The sequence below is a fragment of the Polypterus senegalus genome, chromosome 3, assembly GCF_016835505.1.
Source record: "Polypterus senegalus isolate Bchr_013 chromosome 3, ASM1683550v1, whole genome shotgun sequence".
In the NCBI taxonomy this organism is placed as follows: Eukaryota; Metazoa; Chordata; class Cladistia; order Polypteriformes; family Polypteridae; genus Polypterus; species Polypterus senegalus.
The window spans coordinates 53,965,159-53,977,108 of record NC_053156.1 but is presented as its reverse complement, the minus strand read 5'-3'; the positions used below and the strand labels follow the sequence as shown (position 1 = coordinate 53,977,108).

General features: G+C 40.6%; 1 protein-coding gene across 1 annotated transcript in view; it reads right to left on the bottom strand.

The window, feature by feature from the left end:
- Nucleotides 1–6,321: 6,321 nt before the first annotated feature.
- The window catches only part of slc25a11 (solute carrier family 25 member 11), a 34,507-nt gene continuing 28,878 nt past the window's right edge, over nucleotides 6,322–11,950 (bottom strand). Inside the window, exon 8 of the mRNA XM_039747213.1 lies at nucleotides 6,322–9,015. Within this exon, the coding sequence (XP_039603147.1) occupies nucleotides 8,860–9,015 (156 nt within the window). The 3' untranslated portion in view covers nucleotides 6,322–8,859. The remainder of the gene's footprint in view (nucleotides 9,016–11,950) is intronic.

Below are 11,950 nucleotides of genomic sequence, written 5' to 3'. Positions count from 1 at the left end.
TTATAGTTCCAGAAGTACACAAAGAGCTCCTCCCTTGGGATGTGTAATTCACTTTTCAAAAATTCATCATCCAAACCTTAAACCTAAAGGGGAAAGTTTAGTTGCCAATTTATATACCATCAGAGCCCTTAGGTATCAGACATTTTATATAGAGGTTTTACTCACAAGTAAAATGTTTCCTCCTACTGCCCTTGTTTCAGATTAGGAGCAATTCTTAGCAGTGTCCAGGGTTCAAGTCCTGCACCCACTTGTTGTCTCCATACTCTCCCTCTGCACAGACAGGTTTCCTGCACGCTTTCTGGTTAAATGACCGTTCTAAACCGGCACATGCAGGAAGGTTTATGACAGATTGGCACCCTGGCCTGAGTTGTTTCTCGTCATCCACCCAGTACTGCCAGGATAGGCTCCATCCTCCTGCAGCCCTCAATTGGATTAAGCAGCTTGTTTCAGAATACATTGAGGGCCGTGCAGCAGTGCAGTCACCACAGGACTAGACTTTGCAAGCCTTTGCATGATCTGAAGCACCACTGGAACGGCATTAGTTTTAAGTAAGTGAGTTGGGTAGTGCCAATATGGTTAATTACAAATGACAAATGGCCAAGTTAGATGTCAGGATGAAAACAACAAAGAATTGCAGCACTTAAGTGCAGGAAGGTGAAGCCACGTTTTCACTGATACTACACTGGAAGCCAAAGACAAACAGACAGGTAATAAGACAAGTCATGTGATGTTTATGCAGGTACAGTGGAACCTCAGTTCACGACCATAATTTGTTCCAAAACTCTGGTCGTATACTAATTTGGTCGTGAACTGAAGCAATTTCCACCATAGGATTGTATGTAAATACAATGGATCCATTCCAGACCATACTAACTGTATGTAAATATATATATTTTTTAGTTTTTAAGCACAGATATAGTTAATAATACCATAGAATGCACAGTGTAATAGTAAATTAAATGTAATAACATTGAATAACACTGAGAAAACCTTGAACAACAGAGAAAACTAACACTGCAATAGTTTGCGCTATAGTGCTAGGAACCACTCGCTAAAAACACTTTTTTTTAAGTGAGTTTTAAGCACAGGGAAAAAAATGAACATTTGAAAAATCTGTAATTTAGTAAACCACCAAGAAAAGTAATATTGCCACAATGCACGCTATGAACCGATCGCTGTAAACAGAACTGAAAACAAAAACAAGCCTTTTCTACCTTATGCATCCAGCCCTCCCTACCACTCTCGCTCACTCGCTCTCTCTTTCGCGAGCCTGGAGTGCCTGTGTGTGTGTGTGTGTGCCTGTCTCTTCCGTGCCTGTGTGTGTGTGTGTGTGTGTGTGCTGCGCACGTACGTGTGTGTGTGTGTGTGTGTGTCTCTCTCTCTCTCTCTCTCTCTGCACAGGAAATGCACAGGGAGAGACTGAACAAGTACAAACCGAAAAGGGAAACTGGCTTGTTCGTATGCTGAGTGTGTGGTCGTAAACCGAGGCAAAAGTTTGGCGAACTTTTTGGTCGTAAACCGATTTGTACGTGAACCGAGACGTTAGTGAACCGAGGTTCCATTGTATATGGAAATACATCAGCATACAGGTAGGCATTAGTTTACAAACCCTGGCAAAATTTGAGAAATATTGGCTGTTGTTTGGAAAATATAAGTAATCATTCAGAAAGCTTTCCTTTTAATTACAGAGTGTGCCCAGGGGAAGCAATTTATTATCACATAATTGGGAGTGCCCTTTTAAAATCATAATGATAACTGAAATCACCCAAATCTGCCTGAGCAAAAGTTTACATACCCTTGAATGTTGGGGCTGATAATATACACAAATTGACACACACAGGTTCAAATTAAGGGAGAGTGTCCACACATGTAACTTCTTTCATTGTAATCGGTGTTAATAGTCAATTTAAATTCATGCAGCGCTGCACTGACTTTGCTGGATACCAACCCATGTGGAAAACACAAGAACTGTCAAAGGACCTGCAGGAAAAGGTTCATTTGTATAAATCAGTAAAAGGATATAAAAAGATATCCAGAGATTTGAAAATGTCTGTCAGTAGTGTCAGACTCTGATTAAAAAAAAAAAAGTAGAAAGTTAAGGGTTCTGTTGTTAGCAGGCAACGGTCAGGTAGACCAACTGATATTTCTGCCACAACTGCCAGGATCATTTGTCGAGATGCCACGAAAAACCCACAAGCCACTGCAGTTGAGATACAGGCGAGATCCACCTCCATGCTTTACAGAAGGGATGGCGTACTTTTCGTCATGGGCCTTGTTTCATCCTCTCCAAACACTGTGTTTATGGTTGTGACCATAAAGTTCAATTTTGGTCTCGCCACTCCAAAGGACTTTACTCAAGAAGTTTTGAGGCTTGTCTAGATGCTGTTTGGCATAATGTAAGTGGGTGCAGTAAAGGCTTTTTTTCTTGCAGCTTGACCGTACAGCCCATTTTTGTTCAAGTACTATCTTGAAACTGCAACACCACTTATTTGCAGAGAAGCCTGTATCTTAGCTGAAGTGGCTTGTGACCACACGATATCTGCTAAAATCTCTGCATGTCTCAGTGACGTTTCAGCCTAAGTGAAGAAGCATCATCTCCAGCTCATCCGGACGAAGACAGAACTCCTTGATTTCCCATTTCTGTTCAGCACGGCTTATTATTACTAACACCTACCTTCGGGTGGTGATCAATGACCAGCTCTCCTTCTCTGACTACTGTCTTTAGGTCTTGTAGATTCGCTCTGTACAACATCCAAGACATCAGACCATCTCTGAGTATGCAGCACAACTCCCTGTCCAGGCTTTGGTCTTCTCATGGTTGGACTACCGCAACCCTCTGCTGGCAGGGATACCGGCATATGTCAGCCAAAGAGATGCCCATTGCTGGCGTAGTTAGTGCTGCTGCCACAGAGCTCCAGAGTCCTAGGTTTGAATTCAGGCCAGGCCAGTGCCTATCTGCAAGGTGCCATTCCTGGGCTACACACTTGGTCTATGCAATCTCTCAAAGAACCAATGGCAGGCTTAAACTCCATGATCTTTGCAGATCTGCTTCAACTCAGTGGCATGATTTGCTTGTTTCAGGTTCTGTCAGAACACCATGGGGCACAGCCCTCAAGTTTTTCTAAACCATTCCAATTTCTTTTACTTCCAACTTTCTGATGTTTTGATGTTGACTTCCAAATCAGTCTGGCTACTGTGTTTCAGCGTCGTGACGAATCCTCTGACATACACCAAAATTCGTGGCTTCTTTGACAGGTAGAAGTTGCTCAGGCCATGCTGCAGCAGAACAGAAATCCCACAAAACATGACTGCCAACCTGTTGCTCTTTCTGCAGAATGCAGTGTTAGGGTCTCCATCGAGATGTAAAGTTCTGCTTCACGTTCGTCCCCTCAATACTCCTGAACTCTTGGATCCATTTTTGAAAATGTGCTTTTAGGGAGCTTTGTTAATTTGCTGTGGATGTCATTCTTGACCAGGATCTTTTTGATGAAGTAGCCATGAACATTGGCCACAGATAAAATGAGACAGACGCTTAAATGAAGTTCTATGGTTGTTTATGACATGAAGGGAAACTTCACGGCTATTTGAAAGATACTGGGAGGACAGAAACTTCAAGAATTGCATGTGGGTGTCTGCAGAGCCTAAAAGATGTCCATGTAATTCTTTGACAAGAACTGAGCAACTACTTTTCTTGAAGTCTTCAGAAATGTCTTATGCTTGTGGCATGACAACCTGTACGCCGACTATGGTGGTAAGGGCCAAAGCCTACAAGATGTTTACATCAGACCAAATTTTAAGCAATGTATTCAGACTGCTACCCTTTAGCCTTTTAAGTTAGTCTGAGGTCACTTGGAGGAGACCATCACTTGATTACCTTGCATTCCACACAAATTTGAAGAGTACCAAGCTTCTGTGGGTTTTTTTCTCTTTTCACTGTACGTATGGAGTTGGCACTTTCTTGCTGTATAAGCACAAGATTCATCCTAGGACTCGTCCCAAAGACGTGTTGGTTTGTTGAAAGTGGCCCCCCAGGAGATGGTGGGTGGGTTTTTGTGTGTGCCCTGTGACGGCTTATCATTTCTGCACTGCCACCAATTGTACACAGGATGGGCTCCGATCTCCCCTTCACCCTTATATTGATTTCAGTTTAGACAATAGGTGGTTAGATGGTCAATATTACTGTTTTTATACCTGTGTGGTTCATTTTCCAGTCCAACGCATTATCCGAACTGTTAAAATAGGTCCGTCTCAAGGCTCCTTCCTCATCATGCACCATCTAACCTGTATATTTGAAAAATCTCAGTGCCAAACAATCACCAAGGATTAGATTCAACACTGTCAAGTCATCAAAATTGTAGAGACGAGTCACACACAGCAACATCAGCAAGACAAGGCTGTCTCTTGGTCTCCTCTGAAGCCAAATGTCCATCATGGCAATAGACACTTATCACCACCATGTCAGTCACCTTGTCAATGAGCGCATGTTACCTTTGGGCCTTAGTGAGCTAATTTTGTAGAAAGATGGAAAAGTGGCAGGCGAGGAGTACTTTACATAGCAGACAGCAGCTTATCCATAATGTTTCACCATCTTTCACAAGTTGCCTAATATGATATGCCCAGCAACCTGACTCAACTAGTCCACAACTCACAAAATCAGACGGGTTTGTCTTTCATCATAGGGCAGACTTATGTGCAGGAGAGGCAACAACCAAGGGGCCCTCACCCAGAATTACAATGCATATAATGCAGCAATGACAAATAAGGACTTGGACTTGTCTTGGACCTCATAAACAGAAAAGAAGTTGATGTGTTTTATGTTGATCTTACTGTAGCTGTTAACTCTTCACATAGCAATGGATTGGCTGTCACAAGAAGGATAGAACACAACAGTACTGGAGGGTTGGCACTCAGTCATTAAATGTGACATGGTTCGTCAATTTTCAGTCATTTAAGCTGACATGGTCTGGCGACAACAGCGACTGCAGTCAGCAAATCAGACATGCCCCAAAACTAAAAGTCACATAACGTGACATCGGCTATAATTGCACTGTTTCACAATGTCACAGATTAACTACAATGTCATATTTAAAACTGCCCATGGATTAATTATGCTGCTATTACCAGATTGTTTTTCCTTTCCCCTCCCCAAAAATTAAAGTTATTCTAAAATATACCAGTAATGGCACCATCAAATTCAGTCTAATCCAAATGAACAGTGAAATGGGTCCTTAAGAGATAAGGTAACATCAATTGAACTTCATACTGCCTCTGGTCACAGTGCTGCTCCCTTTCCCAGCTGCTTTGCTCTCCGAGACAGTTCAACGTTAAGAGCATTGGAGTTTCTGTAAACAGAAAAACTCCTTCAGCCAACTGGCAACAAGGCCAACACCTGCAGAGGTCATTTTTGCACAACATTGAGCTCTCTTGGCTTCACAGCTACACTGGCTTCCCTTACTAGAACAAATTTTGGATGGATGGATGGATGGATAGATGGATACTTTACTAATCCCAGGGGGAAATTCACATATGTCTGTCTTAAGGAGTTTGCGCTGGACAACAGGAACGGATGTAGTCAGAGTGGCGTGCATCACAAAACTGAGAGCGCTCACTATTGCACAAGAATCGCCTCTGCAGCTAGCAGCCTTGTTGCCAGGTGGCTGAAGGGCATTTTTCTGTTTAGCTCAACTGGCTGGTAAGCTTTCTATGTAAATCCCATGGCATGAAGTTTGTGTCCCACCTGTGCCACCTCAGGAGAGGGTAGTAGGGGAAGCTAGAGTGACCCCCAAGAGCAAACTCCTCAGCAGAGACACGTACTGAATAAACACTAATAAAGCTAATCTGGTCAGCGCTCCATGGACACAGGTTCAGGTCCCTGGTTCCGTGTGGTACATACTTCATTTTTACACATTAGGCTGAATAACTCTAAACTGGGCACTACGAGATAGTCAGGGTGTACCTGATGGTGGGGCTCTGTTGGGAAAGGCCCTGGCTCTCCGTAACAGATTAATGCATACATTAAGTCATTAAAAAGTAAATTATGGCAAAGTAAACGGCATGTTTCACACAAAACAATCAACACTCGGTCTCAGTGTGAGTAAGTATCAGCAATAAACAAAGATCCCAACAACTGAATGACTGTAAAAGAAAAACTAGTTCTGGAAAGCAGCAGCTTAATAAAATCCAAAATGATCATTTTAAGGAAAAACTTTATTAAATACTCTCATCATGGGCCTATATAACTTCAAATCCTATATAAACATTTTAAGTCATTTTAAACAGTTCAAAAATCACAAAAAATTGCACATCACAGAGGTCTGTTTCCTTAAGATATCATATATATATATTTACAATATTTTTCTTTTTGAAGTTGCCAACCAGTACACTGTAGCTGAGGCCAAGGCCTGCTTTTTTAAATTTGCATTAATAACCTTTTGATGAGGTATTAAATGTAAGTAATCTGATAATATCAGACTTAATATGAACTGTGAAAGTACAGCACACTGTACCACACAGATATAAAAGCTCTTGATGAGCTTTGTAATAATCAAAATATAAAAATAGGCAAAGACAGAGGAAATATGAGCAGACACCCGACATAAAAAAATAATTTCAACATTATACTGTAATTCCTATTTCTGTTACCGCGTTTAAATCTGAAGTTTCAGGTCTTTGCTATAATATACCAGTGATGGCTCTGAATATTATATATTTATTATCTTACACAGCAAATGATAGGTTTACAAAGGGTTAAAAACTACATTTTCACATTTACTTACTTGAAAGTGTAAACTTTCACGCTGCAACTGACTTAATTAAATCAGAGGGTTCGAGTTCAGATAACTACGGCCAAAACTTTTAGGACCACCTGAATTTAAAACTTGGCCCCTCTTCCTGTTGAACCCATTTGTTTTGCCTTGTCATCGCTTCTAATCATGCTTCAAGGTCTGTATGGCGAAGCCTAAAAAACACCAAATTAGAATTAATACAGGAAGAGTCAACCAAGAATCTGCTGTCCAAGTGGTGATGGACATGTGGCTTGCTAATCAGTCTGTACGGAAGCACAATGCACACACTCTTCAATGTCTCAGATATCACATGTGGGAAATTTCTGAGAACCGAGAGGAAATGAAATGACATTTCTGGAAGTTGTCTGCGTCGCTTCTCTTTCAGGGCCATTACACAAGAGAGTAGGATTGTCTATCATATGCTAAATCTGTATTAACACACACCGCCAAAGAAACAGCCAATTATTTATGTCATAATGCATTAATTTATCCAAAGGTCGAGGAAGCAGCTATCAACTGGGGGAATTGCTTGGTTATTATAATAAAAATCCTATGAAGTTTTCATCTAACTAAGTGACGCCAAGCACCTAAACCTAAAGTGTCATACATTTAGTAATTAAGGCTGGAGTTTTACTCTGCCAAGAACAGTTGATTTAAATGAGTAACGTTATAAATCCACGACCATCAGATATCAAAGGAACATAAAAAGTACTTTTTTTTTTTGACAGTGAGAATTTAAAACTAACTTATTAAAATCTCTCTAGTATGTGCTTCTTTACTCAGACACTTTCACTGGTATTTTTTAGGACAAACGTTGTCATTTTCATTGCTATTTCATTAGCTGCTTAAGCCAAACACGTTAACTGATTTAGTCGAGACCATACAGCCAGACTGAAATACACCAGAATTATGAAGCAACTTGGCAGTTGAGAACATAAATCAAAATAATGAAAGAAATATGGACAAAAACGCATTGTTTACCACTTCCTACTGATATATATTTCTTATTAATTACTACCTATAGCTATAAATGACATGATGGTTACACAAATACAATTTATGACATGATGGTTGCATAAATAACAGTTACTTTTGATTAGGAGTTTAAATAGAAGAGGCCCAAGTTTCCTTAGCCAATGACCATGATTGTGGCTTTTTTCCTACACATTACATATTTGAAGGTTAAAAGTGTTTATGTGCACATCTTCACAATAAAATTAACCGTAAAGGTAACTGTTTAAGGTAAAATGGCCATCATGTAATTTAGGTTTTGTGTCTTTGTGAGTCACAAAGTTAAGTTTCCACTCACACCTTCAAAGCACCAATAGATAAATCATTTTGAATTCACTCTTGTTCATGTTAGTAACATCTGGATCTAAATGAGTTCTTTGGTGTGGCAGTGTAGCAGAATCCACAAGTACAGATTTGGTTTGAAATAAATAGAATCTTCCTATTTCACAATGTTGAAAATCTGAATAAATTATTTTTGGTGTGAGAGTTGGAATTTAAACCCATTACTGGTAAGGCTCAGTAAGTATTAAACTCCAAACCATTGCCACCATTCATTAGGGTCCCTCTAGGACATCCAAAGTCAGACTACAAAACCGACACAAGACAGAAAATGGACACAAACATATCTCACTGTGTGAATATATCAAGCTCTCAATTTAAGCTTTTCATCTGAATTATAATTAGCATTTGAATTTATAAATAGCAGGGGGACCGAGATGATGCTGGAGGGCAACCAGAGAGAAAGGAGGTATACCCTGCTCAGATTTCTTCTTCTGTTTACCTATTAATCAGTTTCTCAATGTCCTCAAACCTAATAAGGCTAAGCCTCCACTTTTTAAAAAGCAGACAGGTGAACACAGCATAGCTTCAAGTCCAGTTTGTTTAAATTGTAAAATGAATAAACCACCTCCCAGGACAAACAGTTCCTCTAAGTCATAACTGTGTGAACTAGGGTGGTGTGGTTATAATCCTAGGATTTCAAGCAATACAGCCCAAAGCAAAATGTGCTGAGAAATTGGTTTGAAAAAAGGAGGTGTAGAAAGGACTAAAAACATGAAAAATCTCATGAGTCTAGGAAATAAATCTTGTAAAACTTGTTCATTTGTTCAAGGAAGATGAAGGTCAAAACAGTGTGTGGACCCAGACGAGCGTAGTATGGTGTGAAACCTTTCCAAAGACTGAAGAATCCTTCCTTGCGGATCACTTTGATAAGTACATCCTGCAAACAAAAAAGAGAATTTGCCAAGTTAGAAATACTCTTCATATACAGTTAAAGTTATACATATCGACAGATGCATTCTGGTAATTGACATTTACCATATACCTATATTGAGCGCTTTTACTGAGGGACACATGAAGCTAACATTCCCATTAATAGACAGTTCTCTCTACACCTCAGATAATATTAGACCTAAATTTACAAGTAGCAAGGAAACGGTTTTGAGCCTGACCTGTTTAAACCCTGTAAAACCTATCAACCCTTATTTTTGGACATAATTGCTGTAAACATTAACAAATTCATCATAACGCTTATGAAGTTTTACTATGCATTTCAAATTCTACATAAGCAACAATTTTCTGTAGCTTAGATGGCAATTTGTCATTGGCATACTGCAACCCTTGAACATAGCCCTTCAGACTGGAGAACAGGAGCTAGACCCACAGGGCCATGTATGGAGAAATTAGGTGTAAGTGGCATCTGATTGAATCAACAGTTTCCTACAGCAGCCTATTGAATCCATGTAGATTGTTGGCCATTCCCATTCTACTTCATGACATTGCCCTCCCTCAATCTTTGTCACCACTTTTCCCCAACTGACTGCCAGACAGGAAAGAACATTATCATCATATGAACAAGTTATTTGGACTTTTTGAATCATTTTATCAATATGGACTATCACCTCCATCATATAAAAAGTTATGCACATGACCTTGTTGGCACTGGTTTGGGTCTTGAATTTCTTTGCTGCTAAAGTGTTGTTCTGTTTCTATTGTTTCAACAGCTGTTTGGACTCAGTCATAATTATGCACACCAAGACATGCCAGTAAATTTCCCAGTCCAAATTGAAACTCTCCATGCAATATTTATTGCTGTTCTGCTTCATTTTAGGAATCAACATTATAGACACAGACCTTGCTTATGTATAATTGTTCCTTTAAAATGGATTAGATTAACCCATAACTAATCCCTACACCTCAATCACTGTCACTTTTCAGCTGTCCATTATGATATGTTCCACAGTAGTAATATTATCTTCTGTTAGACAGATGTCAAAGGTCAACCAGATCTTGGGTTATCTTAGAGAGACATCCTGCCACAACAGAATTTTACAGACCATCTCACATGCATTGGCAGCCATACCACACGTACTTCAGAACAGGTCACCAACCTGAAGCTAAGCTAAGTGTTGGTAGGCCAGCAGGAGCCGCTCACTCTGTAATCTGAATATGGATCTCAAGGCCCCAGTGCAGCGATGGGGACTCTGTTGCAAAAATGGCACCTTTTTAGGAGATGTTGAACCAAGGTCCTGACTCTCTGTGGTCATAAACAATCCCTGGGCATCTTTCATAAAGTGCAGGACATATCTCAGTGTCCAGGCTAAACTGCCCACCATGGCCTTGTCATTCTGGCCCCCTAATCATCCCTGTCTCTAACGGGCTATCTGTCTGACCACTTCACCACATAACAGCTAATGTATACTGAGCATACTGGTGCAAAAAATAGCTGCTGTCGCATCAGCCAGGTGGATGCTACACATTACTGGTGGTTGAAGTAGCTCCCCACTCACTGAAGTTCTTTGAGTAATGAGAAAAGCGCCATATAAATGTAAAGAATTTCTTTTTTATATATGAAGGGGTCTGGTACTGGAACACATTGAATGTGTGATAATAATATTACTGTGAAGCTGGCGGAAATTGGCCGAAGAAAAAAAAGGAGAAGAACAGGGGGGAGATGTGTCCGGAGGCAGGAGGAGAGGAGGATAGTAAAGAGAGTGTAACTGAGAGTAGGAACTTTGAATGTTGGCAGCATGACTGGTAAGGGGAGAGAGTTAGCAGATATGATGGAGAGAATGAAGAGACTGAATGGAAGGGGAATAAGGCCAGGTGGATTGGAGGTGGATTCAAATTGTTCCATCATGGTGTGGATGGGAGGAGAAATCGGGTAGGAGCTATTCTGAAGGAACAGTATGTCAAGAGTGTGATAGATAGATAGGATAGATAGATAGATACTTAATTAATCCCAAGGGGAAATTCACATTTTGGAGGTGAAATGAGTGTCAGACAGAGTAATGATTATGAAGCTGGAAATTGGAGGTGTGATGATGAATGTTGTTAGTGCATATGCACCGCAAGTTGGGTGTGCAATGGGTGAGAAAGAAGATTTTTGGATTCAGTTGGATGAAATGATGAACAGTGTACCCAAGGAACAAAGTGGTGATTGGAGCAGATTTCAATGGACATGTTGGTGAAGGGAACAGTGGAGATGTGGAGGCGATGGGTAGGTATGGTGTCAAGGAGAGGAATGAAGGTCAGAGGATAGTGGATTTTGCCAACAGGATGGACATGACTGTGGAGAATACATATTTTAAGAAGAGGGAAGAACATAGGGTTATGCACAAGAGTGGAGGAAGATGGACACAGGTAGATTACATCGATTGAAGACTGCAAAGTGGTGGCAGGGGAAAGTGTAGTTAAGCAGCATAGGTTGGTGGTCTGTAAGATGACTTTGGAGATCAAGAAGAGGAAGAGAGTGAGGGCAGAGCCAAGGATCAAAAGGTGGATGTTGAAAAAGGAAGACTGCGAAGTTGAGTTTAGGGAGGAGGTGAGACAGGCACTGGGTGGTAGTGAAGAGTTACCAGACAGCTGGGAAACTACATCAGATGTAGTATGGGTGACAGTAAGAAGGGTGCTTCGTGTGACATCTGGAAAGAGGAAGGAGGAAAAGGAGACCTGGTGGTGGAATGAGGAAATACAAGAGAGTATACAGAGGAAGAGGATGACAAAGAAGAAGTGGAATAGTCAGAGAGATGCAGAAAGTAGACAAGAGTACAAGGAGATAAGGCGCAAGGTGAAGAGAGAGGTGGCGAAGGATAAAGAAAAGGCGTATGATGAGTTGTATGACAGGTTGGACACTAAAGAGGGAGAAAAGGACC